Consider the following 17,848-nt stretch of genomic DNA (forward strand, 5'->3'; position numbering starts at 1 on the left):
TGGAAAATTTTGCGCAAAGATCTCGGATTGCGAGCATATAAAATTCAACTTGTCCAGGAGTTGAAACCCCTGGAGGGAGGATCATCTTTTGCGCCGTACATTAGCTGAATGGGCGGAAGGAAAGATTGCTGTTGATCCACGATTTCATATGAAAATTTTGTTCAGTGATGAAGCACACTTTTGGTTAAATGACTATGTAAACAAGCAGAATTGCCGAATTTGGGGGGATGAGAATCCACGAGGTATTGGCAAAAAACCGTTACATCCAGAAAAACTAACCGTTTGGTGCGCTTTATGGGCCGGTGGAATCATTGGTCCTTATGTCTTTAGAAATGCTGATGGTCAGAACGTTACAGTAAACGGTGAGCGATACAGAAACATGATAACCAACTTTTTTGTACCTCAATTGGAAGCTGTTGCAGGCGTTGCAGAAATGTGGTTTCAGCAGGACGGTGCCACGTGCCATACAGCGCGCCAAACAATTAATTTACTGCAAGAGACATTCGAGCAACGAATAATTTCAAGGAATGGACCTGTAAACTGGCCAGCTCGTTCGTGCGACTTGACGCCATTAGATTATTTTCTTTGGGGCTATGTTAAGTCGCGTGTCTACGCTGATAAACCCGAAACACTTGAGCACTTGGAAGCCAACATACGACGCGTGATTGCCGAAATACAGCCTGCAGTACTGGAAAGAGTGTGTGAAAATTGGACCTCTAGATTACGCCACGAAATCATTTTTAAATATTAATGCCAAAAAAAAATTCTTTAATACAAAAGCAAATTCGTTCATATCAATAAACTATTTTGTGTTTAATTTCAATTTAAAGTTCTCCGCCTCTAAAAAAACACCCTTTATTATCCCTGTAAAGACAACTTACCTGTGAAAAAATTGAATTTCCTTTTTCACAATATATGTAATACTTTTCTTTATCATGTTTTAGTAATAAAAACGCACTGAAATCACTCAAAATGCCCTTTTATTTGTTAACAAGACTATACTATACCATAATTATGCCAAGTTCATGATTTGTTATACTTTTTCTTAATACATTATTGTCTTTATTATTCTTTATTGTATTTTTTCAGGTGATACTCGTTCAAAACAATTGAGCAAATAATCATCTTTTACCGAAATAAGAAGCACACAAGCCGATTTAGGACGACGTGCATTCGCTTCAAAGACTGCCAAGTGCCTTCTGCTCACTCGCCTTTCACGTTATTTTTCAAGTGTCTCTACGCTAGTCAAACTCTTCCTATATCACACTGTTTGCCTTTTCAGCTTAAATATAAATGTGAACAGATCACGTGGAACCTCGCTTATAACGGAGGATTTAATCAAACAAAAAAAAGGGTAGTTTTTCTAGCTTTCATTTTATTTTAATACTCATCGTGGTGGTTAGAGGACTGTCGATTGGGTACGGTGACAATAAGATCGCTGTTATGCATTTAAATCAGATTCGTAACTATGACATATCAATCTAAAAATCGTTTATTATCTGTTTTAAGATTAAACTAATTATTATTTATAAGGTTAATAATAAAGTGAAAGACAAAGCATATGTATATTATTATTAGAAATGAGAAGGATATATTTTTAATGAAGCAAGAAATAAAAGCAGAATTGTGATTTATTTATATAGTTGTAAATATTTATAAATTGAAAAACAAATTGAAAGAAATTATTTTTAGTTTATTGTACATTACTGGGCATATATCTATTGCACTGGTGTTTTTTTTATTTAATCTAAATACTCTTTTTTTTCTAATAGTCCTGGAATATAATTCGGGCCGGGCTTACTTTTTTACTGTAAAATATAGTTGATTTTTTGTATTATGGGATGTACTCTTTCGTTGGATTTGTATATTTATGTATTTAGTATATTATTATGATTAAAGATTATCATTTTAACTTCACTTTGTTTCTGGATATATCTTTCGGCAACTTAAGCGATCGATAAATAAATAAATCAATAAACGCAGATTGCTTTTTAAAAATGTGTTTTTTATTACATTTGTTTTATTAACAAATCGTCCCTTGGATGCACTACATTAAAACTATTAAATTAAGAAAAAAAAACAATCAATTTTTGAATTCTCTTCGAATTTAATTAAAAACTACTATAAAATAATTATTAACTTTATTTGTATTATTGTTAAATGTACAGATATCTTTAAAACAAGATTATAAATATAAAATAATTTTTTTTAATTATGTAATTTATTTTACAAATCCGTTACACGGTTTTTTTTCTTGGGCTGCTTGTCGATCGTCTCGCTGATTTTAATAAGTGCCTGTGAAAAATCACAAGTTTAAAGTATTACGGTAATTATTGGAAAACTGCCTTAACCTAGATGGACACCAATCTTGGTCAATATTCAACAAAATATAAGCCAAATTAATGAGAATAATTTAGGTCATATCTAACGAAATATTTACGATTTATTTCAAATATTCCCTAACCAAGGAAAAAGGTCCGTTTTATTTTTAGACACTAAAATTGGCACCACTAATACAAATTGTTATGAAATAGAAAAATTAGAATTTTTTGCACTCAATATATGAATGTTAAACTTTTTTATGCAAGAAAATATTCTCATGTTCTCTTTTTAGGTATAAATATAATATTGATACATTTTGTTAATCATATTAATTTAAAAAATATATATACAGTGTGTCCAAGATAAGGATCCTAAGCATGGGGATCTCGGTACCTGTTGGAGATACAGCTTCGGTTAAATTAGGAAAAAGTTGTGCACTTTGAAGCGTATTTACATGCCGTTGAGAAACTTCCATGGCCTGCTGAGATATTTGGAAAAAACGTAAATTTGCCAATATCGATTTTATTTTTTCCTGGCTTTATTTTAAAAGATATCAAAAAACTATTGACACTTTCTCATTGACACTTTTGATGTAGTACGTGATGGCGCTTTTAAATTTTATATCCGACGTTTCGTTTTCGAGAAACCATCATCAACTTTATTCTTTTATATGGCGCGAAAAGAAAGTACGCCCTGTATCTGATTCCATTTTTTATTACAAATTCAATGATGTATCACATGTCACATTTTTCTTGTTAGTTGAAAGAAAAAATGCGAATTTTCTATTTTTTTTAGCATATTTTTTAAGTAAGCTTTGGAAACAAATGCTTTGACGTATGTAAATACCTGTTACCGAGTCTGTCACATTTTTCTTAATATCTATTTAGAGAGTGATGAAGCTAAATGAAGCATTGATTTGCATTGTACATTGTACTACTTATAAATAAAAAAATGTAACCAGTAATAGACAAATGTTTTATGATTTTTCCAACGATATGCAACAAATAATGAATACATTTTAAAAATAACGAAAAAAGCAAATAAATTAAAGCATTTTATAATATAATTTAAAACAGGTGTTCAAACAGGTTTCCGTTATTTTCTAGACATAAGTATGATCTTACAGTAGCAGTTAAAACATCACGCAATATCTCTGGCGTAATAATTTGAAAAGCGGCCGTCACACATTCTCGTAACTCCTGCTCAGTTCCAAAAGAATGTTGATAGACTCGGTATTTAATAAATCCCCAAAGGAAGAAGTCCAAAGGGGTTAAGTCCGGGGATCGCGCTGGCCAAGACACTTCAATGGAGGTTCCAATCCACTTTTCAGGAAAACGCTGCGAAAGGTACTGTCGAACTTGCCCAGAATTATGTGCAGGAGCCCCGTCTTGTTGAAACCAACAGCTATTGACTTATGCCAGAGGTAAATCATCTAAGCAGTCTTCTAAATCATTTTGCAAAAAATTAAGATATCGTTCTGCTGTTAATGAATAATGGTAAATAAATGGACCTAGTATTTTGGTTCCTAAAATTCCACACCACATATTAAACCCAAAACGTTGTTGATGTCTAGATATTTTCTTAACACGCGGATTTTGTTGGACCCAGTAATGACTATTGCGGCGGTTAAAGATACCATTATTAGTGACCATACTTTCGTCGGACCATATTATTTTTGATGGAAAATTAAAATCCTCTTCACAGGCACGTGTATACCACTCACAAAAATGCCGACGTCGTTCGAAATCCCCAGGTTTAAGTCCTTGGCAAATTCTAAATTTGTAGGGGTGATATCTGTTTTTACGTAAAATAAACTCAGCTGTAGATTTGGTCACTCCTACATTTTTTTCAATTTGCCTGGCTGATATCTCGGGGTTTTCAATAACTGCTTGTAAAACATTATTTTGAGTTTCTTCAAGAGATTCCTTTTTTCGAGATAAAACAGGCTTTTTAAACGAACCATATTCTTTTAAATTTCGAGCCAACTCTAAGAAAATGGATTTACATGGTTGCTTTCTATCTGGAAATTTATTAAGATACATTGCTGCTGTATTTACAGTATTTTTGTAGCACGACAGCATGTCAAACTTCTCTTCATGACTATAATGACCACCAGGCATATTTAAAGATAATAACACAATTTTAGCAATAATAACGACAACAGTAAATAATAATAACAATAATTACTCAACAAACAACACCTCGACAATCACGGTAACAACAACGGCAATTAATATTTAATAAAAAATATGTGACAGGGTAAAAGGTATTTACGTCAAAGTGTCAAAGCAATTGTTTCCAAAGCCTACTTAATAATATGTTTAAAAAAAAAAGAAAAATTGTATTTTTCCCTTTAACTAACAAAAAAAATGTGACATGTGATACACCGTTGAATTTGTAATAAAAAATGGAATCAGATACAGGGTGTACTTTCTTTTCGCGCCATATAAAAAAATAAAGTTGATGGTGGTTTCTCGGAAACGAAACGTCGGATATAAAATTTAAAAGCGCCATCACGTACTACTTCAAAAGTGTCAATGAGAAAGTGTCAATAGTTTTTTGATATCTTTTAAAATAAAGCCAGGAAAAAATAAAGTCGATATTGGCAAATTTCCGTTTTTTCCAAATATCTCAGCAGGCCATGGAAATTTTTGTAATTATATAATATAAGTTTCTCAACGGCATGTAAATACGCTTCAAAGTGTACAACTTTTTCCTAATTTAACCGAAGCTGTATCTCCAACAGGTACCGAGATCCCTATGCTTCGGATTCTTATCTTGGACACCCTGTATTTTTTATTTACGGGATATGGTGATAAAAACATTCAGTATTCCCTTCCTTATACTAATTCCACCTTAAGTGGAAACTATTGCTGTTAAGTTTTTCTTATATGAATGTCCAATTAATGTCCAGTCGCTTAAACAAACGTAATAAATGAACAGATTAAACATAAAAACTTACTCATCCGAAGAAGTTTCTGAATCGACCACTTGTAACCTACGAGAACGTCTTACAGTAGTGGTTTCCGAGCCGGATTCGTCTAGAAGACTTTGCTGTAAAGAAAAATATAAGTGAATACAATATTTAAATAAGAACATGAAGGAAATTCTTACATATCAAATGTTTTGGGATAAAACTAGGACATATTTAGGTAGGACCTTTTTCGTTTTTTTTTTTAAATAAAACTATGTTGTTAAGTCTATTGGGGTCCTGGTCTTATTTATAATCGGGGAAGTTATTAAAAAGGTAATCATTTAAATGAATCGTTCATTTGAGAAACAGCACATGTCATATTTTCGGCCATTTTGATTTTATACCGATAATGCAATATTTAAGGGTAAATACATCGTTCCATGCAGTAACATCACTTGTCCGATAACATTCGCACGGTTTTATTCGATTCCGTTTAGTAACAACACAAGTCAGTGTGCATGTGCTCTTTCTCAAAGCATTATAAGTAGTGCTTTTTGTTGTTTGTTATTGTAAACCATGCCGTCAACAAGTGATAGTGCTCCGACTATTTTAACAAACAAGAAGGGTAAAAGAAAGTTATACAAGTGTGAAATAATAAAAAATGCTAGACTGAAGGGTGAGGAATATATGAATTATAAAGGTGCTGTAGTTTCTGCTAAACAACAGGGTGAAAACTGCGGGTAAGTTGTTACGGGTTTTGAAGGTTAGGTTAGCTTTTGTTAAGTACATTTTTTTTTGTAGATGTAAATTAAAGTGTTATAACCGATGTTCCGAAGGTGACCGTCAGGAGATTCTTCAAAAATTCAGGCTTTTGGCAACCAAGAATGAGCAGGATGCATATTTACAAGCGTTAATGTCTTGTCAACACGTCAAAGTAGGGCGAGCTAAACCGAAATCTTACACATTTAAATACTTTTTAACATCCTCATCTGGACGAATCGTGGTGTGCAAAAAGGCTTTTATTAAAATTCACGAAATTACACCTGCTAGAGTTCGACGTCTAAGTTACTTGAAGAGGGCAAACATCCTAATGACAAAAGAGGCAAGTGTATTTCTGGAAATGCAATTCCAGGAAATATAATTTGCCAGATTGAGGATCTTATCAGGAGCTTTCCTACGAAAATTTCACATTATAGTAGCAAAGAAAGACATTATCTTGACGAGAAACTTAACGTGAAAATTATGTACGATTTATTTAAAATACAGAACCCGTCAACCAAAATAAAATACAAGTTCTACTTGAAAATCTTTCCGTCTCTTTTGGACGACCGCAAGTGGACACCTGCTGCAAATGCGAAGAACTAGGTGTCAAAATAAAAAGTCCCTCGCTGAATGATACTGCTAAATGAACCGCTGCTGCGGAATTAATGGTGCATAAACGCAGAGCTAAGAAATTTTATAACAAACTAAAACTCTGTACTGAAATTTCCCAAAATCCCGAAAATGATGATACCGTCGTAATAACATTTGATTATATGCAGAACCTTCAATTGCCACTGGTTCCAGTACAAGAAACTTTTTATTTAAGACAGCTTACTCTTAATGTTTTTGGAATAAATTTAGCTGGAAAACAGAAAGCCAAGTTCCACCTTTATCATGAGGGTATCGCAAGAAAGGGCCCTAACGAAGTAGCGTCATTTCTTTTGGACTTTTTGCAGAATGAAATTCCAGTCGGGACTAAACATCTACATATTTTCTCCGACAGTTGCAGTGGTCAGAATCGAAACCATACTATAATCAGATTTTTAATGGCGTTGGTGCATACGAAGCGATTCGAAACGATTAACCAGTATTTTCCACAACGAGGACACTCTTTTTTACCAAATGATCGAAATTTTGCAACCATTAAACGAGTGATTAAAAAACATGATAGAATCTACTCAATAATGGAATACGTCGAAATGATGGTCTTCTTTTTCAAGTACATCTAAAGCATCACAGGGTACAATTTCTTGATAACGTCCTCTCAAGAAAACAACAAGATTAATGAAATGAATGGCTATTTATGTCTCAGGAGCCCCATTAGATATGACAACAAAAAAAGTATGGTTAGATGTATTCAAAACAATGAGATGCGCATATAAACCACCTTCTCGTTACCAGTTGTCAAATCCACTACTCGAATCCGGGTACACTAAAGTACAAGCTGCAGTTTCTTCAAAAATTAGTGAAGCACCTATCTTAAGCTTACAAATGGATGGTTGGTCAAATTGTAGAAATGACTATATCCAATTTTGTTATTAATACACCTCTTCCGGTATTTTATAAATCAATCCATACCGAAGATAACAGACATTTAGCAACATTTTTGGCCTCAGAAATTGAAAAAGTATTGGAAGAGTTGGGAGCTTCAAATTGTCACTGACAACGGAGCTAACAAAAAAGGCTCGTGAAATAGTTAGCAGCAAGTACAATTACATAACTAATTATGGTTGTATTTGTCACGGTCTAAACCTTCTGGTTGAAGACTTCTTGAAATTAGACCATTTTGCCAATTTTAAAATGATTGCCAAATTTCAATTGTATAAGAGTTGAAAAATTCGCAGATTTTACATGCAAGGTTTGAAAAAATCCAGTTAAACAAAACGCGGCGATACATCTCTTTAAAATTGCCGGTAAAAACAAGATGGGGTTCCTTTGTTTCTTGTTTAAAAAGCTTTTTGGACACTAAACATTCATTGCAAAGTTTAGCAGTTGATGATAACCCAGATATTTCTGATGTTCTTTCAACAAATAAAGTAAGACTTCTTCTTCAAAATGAATTTTGATTACAAATAGAAGCAACTTATGACTTGTTCTAGCCAATCTCTGTGGATAACGTTTTTTGAAGCTAACGGGCCAACAATCTCAAAAGTGTTCATCTGCTTTTTTGAAATAAGATCTATATTACGTGACAAAGTATCAAATTTATCCGCTACTATGTTGGAATCTCAGAAAATATGTTCAATTCTTGAAAAACGAGAAAATAAATGTTTAAAACCCGTTCATCTTGCTGCTTACCTATTAGAACCAAACCAACGTGGCAACAATTTAACTGAAGCTGAAAATTTAGTTGCGACGGAGTTCATCTATGAAACTGCAAGGCGTCATCCAAAATATTCTTCAGAAGTAGGTCTTATTATGGAAGCACTTGCACAGTACAAAATTAGAGGTGGTAATCTTTTTGCTAAGGAATTCGTTATTTCCAGCGAAAAATCTATGTCTGGGCATGTTTGGTGGGCAGGAATTTGCTCCAGTTCTAAAATAAGTAGATTGGCTGTAGACATTTTCAATTTACCATCGTCAACCAGCCGCAACCGAAAGAACGTTTAGTACTGATGGATTTATTCATCGGCAACGAAGAAACAGGCTTACCGTGGAAAGAGCGGGAAAACTAACCTATATTGCCCATAATTATAATTTACTAAACGAAGATCATTCAAGAAGAGAAAAAGCTACTGAGGATTCTGAGGAAGAAATTGAAAAAGAAGATCTCGGTTTCGAAATTATAGACTTGACTGAATTAACCAAGGAGAAAGAAGAATCAGATGAAGAGGTTGGGGATGATGAGGATGATTTACCATTATCCACTCTATTACGTAGTTCATTCTGACTCGTTTTTTTTGTGTTTCCTAATGTTTTTACAGTTTTGAATTAAAAAAACTAGTATTAGTTAAAAAGCTGTTTTTTTTTAATAAATTACCAACATACCGTAATATTACCGATTTTTAAATTACCGGTAATTTTACATCTATAGGTAAACCCATATTTTTTAAATATAGGAAAATTATACTAAAAAACTTTTGATTCGGGTTGACTAGAATATTAGGGTAGAAAAGCATTTATTTTCTAGATTGAAATCCTTAGCACAAGTGTTTCAGTTTTGTTTATTTGTTTCGGAACATTGGCTTTAGTAATTTTATCTATTTATCTAAATAGCTTACATAGAGCTAGTCGTTGAAGCTACCAGAGAGATGAAGAAGTAGTCCATACTTGCAGTGGAGTTAATATGTCAAGAATTAAGAACTGTTCTTAATTCTTGTTGACATAACAATTATCCTAGTGTGGTAATTATGTGATTTTAATGTTTGTGTAGACCCTGTTTAGTCACTTTCTCGTGCATCTTAATATGCCCTTTTTATTTATTGTTAGTAATTTTAACCTTTGACCTTGCCAGAAGCATTGTGGCTTTTTATGTGTTGTGATGAAAACCCTCTTTGTATATCCCTGGTGATGATGGACATCTTATATGTCCGAAACATGTAGGATAACTGGTTTTTCAATTAAATTTAGTGGAGGATGACCGAAACTATTTTAGTTACCCTTTACCAGAGAAATATTTTTATCTTTAGATATTTATAAGATTCAATCTAATTTTACAATGAAAATCTAACGTTTTTACATAAACCATTAAAATAAAGCTAAATTGGTGGACTCTTACCTGAAACTGGTCTGGCTGCAAAAATGTGTGAAACGACTCCTCTATTGACGTGTCAGACACGTAAACGTTCTCCTTGGATTCGTCCGAAGTCGATTTGGATTTCCTCAGTTTTCTTCTTTTAACTTGGGCGGTTTTTTGAACAGGCTTAGTTGGTATTGAGATTTTGGTTACTGGAAAACAAGATATTCCTCAAAAAATAGACAATAATTTACACTATACGTCGCAATAGTTATTAGCGAGGTTAAACAAAAAAAGAGGCGTTAGTATTTACTAATTTAGCACTTACATCGAACAACTAACTCTGGCACTTTTAAATCGTTATTTTGTCTCGTGGTCCTTAGCAAATCTCTTTTTCCCTTGGAAATTGGGGAATTTTGAAGGGCCAAAACTCCGTTTACTGGAATAGCAATTTCGCCATTTTTAAGAGGTATTTAAATTTACTTCCGTTTCGTTATCATAAATTCCAAATTGGCATACGCTAAATAATACATAACTGTTAATTTTGTTCAATAAATAGTTTTCTATATGCCAAGCTGACTTAGAAGTGAACGTCTTTAGTTACGAGAAAAATTGATTTTTAAACGGACCCGATTTAATATTAAGTCTTACATTAAAAAGCAAATTACCTTTCTTTGCAGGTATAACCTTCTTAGTTGGTTCTTTTTGTTTGGATTTAATCGCTTTACGTTCCGGTGAAATATCATTATCGGAGTCGCCGTCACTGCTGAGGGTCTTGGATCGAGTTGTTGCTCTCCTTTTTGCGGTTTTATTTGTACTCGCGACTAAATAAAGATATTTACTTTGTAGGAACGAATTTAAGAAGAGAATTATTTTGAACTATACTTGAAACAAACAAGACTCTTAAAACCGGTGATTTATCGAGACGTTTGCTAAAAACTTCCTCTCTTATATTTATGACTTACTTCTGAGACTCTTTCTTGCAGGACTATTGTTCACTGATTCTGAACTAGATTCGTCTGACCTTTGAGAATTCTTCCTTAATCGGTCGTGCTGCAATTTCTTAGGATACTTTTTTGAAGGTTGTGTAAACAATTCTACAAAAAAAAAATGCAATTCAGAATAAAGAAATGTTGAAAGGGTAGTGACGAAGTACAGGGTCCCTCCTGTATAAAAAAAATGTATAAAAAAAGCGATTTTTCATATTTCAAAAATATATGCATTAACAATTGGTTCAGCGGTTTGGGAAACCTTTTAGTTTAAAGGTCATGATCTGGTTGCCTGGTTTTCATTATAGACGAGTATGAGATGGTCAAGTCTGCATATTGTTGCTATGAAACTTAAAAATACCCAAAATTACAACTGACAGAAAGAGCGTTATTAGGAAATTCATTTCTGTAAATATCCTCTTAATATGTTTTTTGTGAGTTTTGTTATACTCGTGTAAAAATGCGTTATATAAATGAAGAGAAATGCGAAATGTTACATTTAAATTATCATTCATCAATGTAGAAAGAGGATTCAGGCTTAGAAGATGTTTGCAAAGAAGAAAAGGAAGAATTAGATATTTTGTTATTTTTTTAAGGTAGTTGTAATATAATGCAAACAATGAATATCTGTCACTTTAGGAAATGGTGCCTGTAAGTATTGTATTAAGTTAGGAAGTACAATTCAAAGCAAGTTATTGATCTCATTTTTTTACGACGGAATTTTAACTGCTGAGAGATACATGGAATTTATAAATGCTATATAATTGATATAAGATTTCTTAGAGATACCAATTCGTCAATATGCCCAAATAATATGCCGCCAAGATGGAGCTCCACCGCACAATATAATGCCTGTTGTAAATGTTTTAAATAATAGGTATAAATATGGATAGGTAGGCGAGGAACCATACACTGGGCCCCTATACGTCTATTAATAAAATAATGTGAGCGTTATTTCGAACTTAAAAATGCATCAATCATAAATTTAGCAATCAGATAAGAGCAATGCCAAGACAAATTTTAAACCAATTAAGATTTGGCAGGGAAATGGAGCATATAACAAAAATCGTACCTATATTTTTTTCTTTATTGGGATAGTGGTTTAGTAATGGGTCTACCAATAGAAGTGATAGAAGTTTAGTGGGCCATGTACGCAAAATAGTATGTGTCAAAACGCGTATCAAGCGTCAGTTGTGTTAAGTATACTTTGACATTTCATCATGAATCGTTTAAGTCAAGAGCAACGTATAGCTTATCGTGAAAAGGTATTACGAAAATGCGCAATCGGTTAGAGCCTGTTATCGTGCTCTTAGAGAAGATTTCGGCCATCGTGGACGGCCTTCTGCCGACTGGAAAGCGTTTTATACATCGAATAATTTCGCGACATGGCAATATCAACTGGCCACCAAGGTCCTGTGATCTTAATCCCCTGGACTTTTTTCTTTGGGGATATGTGAAGTCGAAGGTGTATTCTAACAATCCTCAAACCATCAATGAGTTGAAAGTTAACATAACTAGGTTTATTCGCGAAATTCAGCCCAACTTGTTAAAAAAAGTGATTGAAAAGTGGGTTCATCGTCTAAACGTCTGCCGCCGTAGCCGAGGTGGACATCTTAATGATATTTTGTTTAAAACATAATGTTACATAATAAACTACAACACGAAACATCAATCATAGAAATTAACCAATTCGTTTTTATTTTTTAGCAATTTAAACTTATATCATTCTTATTGGTAGACCCTATATAAGAAGAAATACACTGCATTCATCAATATGTTCCACTAAATAGTTCATTATTCTGGAAAAGACCCATGGCCCAGTAATTGGAGTTAAGAAGAGTTTATCGAGATAACTTTTATTAGTACTAATTATTAAAGTCAAAAGTCTGATCTTTTCTCTTAGAATCTATGTGGGAGATGATTATATATCTTAAAGCCCTCATAGAAGATACATTTTTTAGTAGATATTTGACCAAATTGCTAGTAACTTCCAATTATGTAGACTTGTGATCGAAAAAAGGGCTTGCATAATTTCTTGAGTTGGACCGTACATAAATAATAAACGGCATGTGTTTGTAGGATTAACAGTTGATGGATAAGACCATACTTGAAAGCGTGCTTCAATTAGGAAAAATTAAGCCGTCTAATCGACTCGTGATCCAAACTCCAGAGTTTCCAACCCCTTTTTGCCAAACTTAAAATGTGTCGTTCAAATTTTAACATCCTCATAATTTAGAGGTATCATGTTGGCCGATTGTAAGGTCTCCAATTGCTAAATCCTCAAGTGTTTAAAGCACAAAACCTTGATTTTCTTGAAGTTTAAGGTTAAAATATTTAAATACATAGTCCGTAGTAGACATTAATATAAGATTAACTTTAATCGAAAGATTTCAACCTAATCATCACAAAATCGATAATAATGTCCCCTCCTCTTATTCTTGCGAAATAAAATGGCTTCAAAATACGTTTTATGTAAAATCGTTAACAAAAGACGATTGATATAAATGAAATAAAAATGTTCTGCTGGTAAGACACCCTTTTTAAACTACATATGTTCTAAAAACTAACTTTTTTCTATTGATAATGTACTTACTAGGTGCTGTCTTTTTTCCATTTATCGCGTTTTTTCGTCGAGGTCCATTTACTCTCTCAGGCAATTCTTGACTGCTTGTGCTATTTCCCGACAAGGAACTTTTCTCCGAAGAGTTACCCTTGCTCGTTGGAAGTAAAACTATAAAAATTAATATTAAAAAAAAAATTAAATTAATAAAAACTACAACTACTTGTCTAGCAAATTTTGCTATTCTACTTTATTTTCCCTGATAGCCATAATAAAATGACATAACAGTGACTCTAACCATTGTTTTCGACATAAAATGGCTAGCATGCATTTCTTGGTACATCGTTTGGTCTCATTTCCTCTAAACAGTAACAGATTTAACAAAGAAAAAGCAACAATTAAAATAATTGCTGGGGTCAATGGTTATGACGATAATATTATTGATAAGCTGATTAGAAGGCCTAGGTTTAAAGTTAATCTTAAAAACTATACCACATTTTAAAAAGATGAAAATAAGCAAACTTTTGTTGCAATACCATATGACCCTATCTTTACCAGAGGCCTTGATAAGGTTTTCAAAGACTTAGGTCTAAGAATGGTTTAGAAAACCCAAAAAATTAAAATAAAGACCAATAAAAAGTCTGGAAAAAAGTACCGGGGACAAATCAGGAGACCAATTAATGCCAGACTTAAAGAACATGTAGCTCATGTAAAATATGGCAGAGTTGAAAAGTCAAGTGTGGCTGAACATGTTTTAAATACTGGTCACTTTGCAGGGATATACAACTTAAAATTACTTAAACCAGTTTATAACAATAGAAAAATTATATGCATACGAATACGAAAGTTAAGCAATATTCAAAAATCAAAAAAACATTCTTAATAGGGATAAAGGTCCAATCCCTTATAGTCAATTATATAGTTTAGTTAGTCGGCTACGCTTCATTGCCTTTTCCGCTCAATTAGGTACATCATTAGTATATAAGATCATTTGTAAGTTAGTTTTAATCTTCTAACAGAAAGAACGCGTTAGAATTGTTTCGCTGTATATTGAAAACAATCGTTTAACTTCGACTCGCCTCCTCGTTCTCCGGATTTGACGGCACCGGACTTTTTTCTGTGGAACGACTTGAAGAGTAAAAAAGTGTATACTTACAAACCGAATAGTATTAAAGAACTAAAAGTTATTGTAAAAGCAGTAATTGCTGGCATTACGTCTGAAACGTTGTCAAATACTATGCGAAAATCCCGAAAAAGGGCCACTTTTTGTGTGTCGAATGAATGGATAGGTCGGGGTCATTTAATCGATATCGTATTCTGACCAAATTTGCAATGAATGGCACTTTTGAGTAAAGAATTGTCTGGTGTCTCTAACTTCTGCCTCAGGAAACTGAAGGAAACAGGAGGAATTTGCATCAAAATGGTAAAACTATTTATGATATTAAAGAGGCAAAATCTTAAATTCCCTGGTCAGACATGACTAATATTTTCTCTAATATTATTATAGATCAATATGCTGTTTTAAATTCCAGAAAGTTCAGAATCAGATCTTATTAAATAGCCAAAAATGGCAAGTTGTTCACGTTAGATCGAAACAGTATTTTATACAAATTGTATTAATACGAAGTTCTTTTTTGAGATTTACCGATTCGTTGTTTACCAATTTCTCATGTCGATAGAGATATCCCAAATAAATCTTTTTGTCCAAATCGGCTGAAAAATGGCGGAGTTACTCAATATTCAAATAAGGAAGTATCACAATTTTAACTAAAACTATTACATACAGAGTGTTCTATTAGAAAAAAAAACTGGAAATAATTATTAATTAGGTAGATTGGGAAATATCCTCACCCTGCACGATTTATCACTTACCTCGTAAACTTCTTCTTTCAGGAGTACGGTCCAACGATTCCGAACTGGACTCGTCCCATCTTAAAGAACCGTTTCGTTGTTTTTTTAACTCTTGCGGTCTCTTGTCACTTTGTTTTAAAGGTTCTGAAAATTTAATTTTAATACTCAGTGTCTTAAAAGTTTTCTTGAAAATTGTTCGTACTTTTGCTGATAAGTCTCCGAGCCCTGTCCATTGGGGCTTTTCTTTTACCGTTTTCATTGTCAGTTGGCGGGGAATTCGTCGCGATACTGTTGTTGTCCGAACTCCACGAACTCAACGAGGTTTTACTTCTTAACGTTCTCTTAACTCGAGTCGCGGTTTGGCTCACTTTTTCTATGTTGTTATTGTTATTATTTTTACCTAAGATATTAATAATTTTCCATGCAACATGATATATTATTGTCGTTTATTTGTTTACCTTCAATTTGTATTGCACCAGGTTTGGGTATTGATTGGGTATCTTGACTGTCAGGTACTATATCGGAGTCAGAGTCGTCTTTTGATATAGTATCTATGTTTTCGTTTGGTTTTCTAGATACGGCGGGAATATTTGTAGATGACGCAGCATTTAAGGAAATTTCACTAAAAATAAACGCATGATAGAGTCAAAGTAGGTTAAATATTTTATAAGGCACTTGGGGTAATTTTGCCCAAGTATTTAGTATGTGACACATCATATATTGTTGTATTGTGGCTTTTAAGAGAAAAAGCAACATAAATTGTTTTAGCAAGATTAAGTGATCATTTACGAGAATTTAGCCATGTTTTTACTTTACTTAGACCAATAACAATTTTGCTTCTTAATGAATTACATGATGAACCAGTAAAATACAGTACTATATCATCTGCAAAGGAAATTGACATGTCATTAATATCTAGATCCAGTAATGAATTTATATAGCAAATAAACAATAATGGGCCAAGCACTGTGCCCCGTGGTATACCCATAAAGACATTCAAAGGATCACCATAAATATTATTTATTTTAACAATTTGAGATCTCTTATAATAAATAACTTTCAAAAACATTCAACACTACACCCCTGACACCAAACTTCTCAAGAGTCTTAAGCAGCTGGGTGTGAGGCACAGTGTCAAATGCCTTGGATAAATCGAGAAAGACAGCTTTATATTTTTGATCTGATAATAAAGTCATAGAGTCTGACTTTAAGGCATTTTTCAAAAATTTTTGTAAAAGTTGTAATAACACTAATGGGTCTGTAGTTGGAAATATCTGATCTTGCTCCTTTTTTATATATGGGAGTTAAAACAGCGCATTTAAAAGCTGTAGGCACTATGCCTGCGGTAAAGATGAGATTTACTACATGAATTAGTAGTTTTATTATAGTGCAATGTACTTTTTTTATATTACTTGTAAAAATATTATACAGAGCGGGCTACTTCACACACTTCGTCCTTATTTGTCATATTTTCTTCTATTATTATTTTGTTGTAACTATAACTCTATATATTATATACTATGTATCTTGAAGACAAATAAAAAAATTTTAAATTTGAATATTATTATGCAGATAAAACAGATAATTTTTTTTAACAGTAGAGTGCAAAGAGCTTGACTTGAAAAGAAAAATTAATCCTATCCTATAAAGTACTTTTTTTATTGAATCCCCTACAAAATAAACCATGCCAATACTTAAATTGATATTAAATACGGTGCATTTATTTCTTTTCTAACAAAAGCGATATTTCTTAAAACCAAATTTTACCTGTTGGTTCTATTAAGATCGCTGCTGAGATCGATCCTCCTCTTTTTCGAAGGCACCGTCTCTTCCGCATGCTTTTCTACCACCGGACCACCGTCCTCCTCGTTTTCGGTCGAATCCTCTTCAATCACCGAACTGAGGCGCCTCGACATCCCCACATCCTCACCTTGGGTTACGATTGTGGCATTTTGGGTCGTATTCGCCGTGGTCAAGGTTATGTTTACCGATGCGGTGGTCGAATCCGCTTTTTGCCCCAAGAGTCTCATTACGAACTTTGACAGTTGTTTTTTCGGCACCTTTTCCAAGGATTCCTGCAAAACAACCTCATTATTGGAAAAATGTGTTTGAATATATTGTTAATTGTGAAAATCTGGCATCACATTGTTTAGCAGTGTGAAGTAAGTTAAATATTTGAGGATCTGAAAAGGATTCCTGCAAAACAACCTCATTATTGGAAACATGTGTTTGGATATATTGTTACTTGTAAAAATCTAGCACCAAATTGTTAAGTAGTGAGGAGTAAGTGAATTATTTGAGGATCTGAAAAGGATTCCTGCAAAACAACCTCATTATTGGAAAAGTGTGTTTCGATATATTGTTAATTGTGAAAATCTAGCATCACATTGTTTAGCAGTGAGGAGTAAGTTAAATATTTGAGGAATAAAAGAACGTTTCAAAATGAACTAATTAAAAATCAAATTTTTATACTTACCATTTCTTGAATGTTGTTTGCCTGTGTTATAAGCTCTTGCACGTCCGGCGTATCGCCGGCGGGAAGCTTCAATAAATTAAGCATTTTCGAGAAATATATCGTTGTTTTATCTGTCGGCTTCATAGAGATCTCTTGTAGTAATTTCTTAGCCAAACTTGTATGAACCAGATTCTATAAAAAAAAAACATTATTTTCTTTCTCAAAACACATTTGGAACATGAATTCAGAAGACATATTAAGCTCATATTTGAAAATAGTTGGAAGAAGAAAAGGACATAAAACATATTGCAATATTTAG

At 33.2% G+C, this 17,848-nt stretch overlaps 2 protein-coding genes and 1 pseudogene across 6 annotated transcripts in view; 2 read left to right on the forward strand and 1 right to left on the reverse strand.

The window, feature by feature from the left end:
* The window catches only part of LOC126744954 (E3 ubiquitin-protein ligase SMURF2), a 39,370-nt gene extending 37,732 nt beyond the window's left edge, over positions 1-1,638 (forward strand). The window contains exon 15 of the mRNA XM_050452571.1: positions 1,090-1,638. The gene's annotated coding sequence lies outside the window, so the exon portion shown is untranslated. The remainder of the gene's footprint in view (positions 1-1,089) is intronic.
* A 486-nt stretch (positions 1,639-2,124) lies between these two features.
* LOC126744953 (condensin complex subunit 3) overlaps positions 2,125-17,848 on the reverse strand; it is a 39,451-nt gene continuing 23,727 nt past the window's right edge. For 3 of the 5 annotated variants that reach the window (XM_050452567.1, XM_050452565.1, XM_050452568.1), the window contains 12 exons: positions 17,551-17,721; positions 16,842-17,149; positions 15,533-15,696; positions 15,277-15,474; positions 15,096-15,218; positions 13,257-13,394; positions 10,640-10,771; positions 10,343-10,498; positions 10,003-10,113; positions 9,717-9,886; positions 5,285-5,376; positions 2,125-2,295 (listed from right to left, as the gene is read on the reverse strand). In XM_050452567.1, coding sequence (XP_050308524.1) covers positions 2,238-2,295; positions 5,285-5,376; positions 9,717-9,886; positions 10,003-10,113; positions 10,343-10,498; positions 10,640-10,771; positions 13,257-13,394; positions 15,096-15,218; positions 15,277-15,474; positions 15,533-15,696; positions 16,842-17,149; positions 17,551-17,721 — 1,821 coding nt within the window. In that variant the 3' untranslated portion in view covers positions 2,125-2,237. Of the gene's footprint in view, positions 2,296-5,284; positions 5,377-9,716; positions 9,887-10,002; positions 10,195-10,342; positions 10,499-10,639; positions 10,772-13,256; positions 13,395-15,095; positions 15,219-15,276; positions 15,475-15,532; positions 15,697-16,841; positions 17,150-17,550; positions 17,722-17,848 lie in introns of those variants that run through there. The other 2 variants (XM_050452569.1, XM_050452570.1) reach the window with 2 other exon arrangements.
* Positions 7,353-8,972, forward strand: LOC126744970 (uncharacterized; annotated as a pseudogene).

Source organism: Anthonomus grandis, chromosome 15 (genome assembly GCF_022605725.1).
Source record: "Anthonomus grandis grandis chromosome 15, icAntGran1.3, whole genome shotgun sequence".
NCBI classification, from domain to species: Eukaryota; Metazoa; Arthropoda; class Insecta; order Coleoptera; family Curculionidae; genus Anthonomus; species Anthonomus grandis.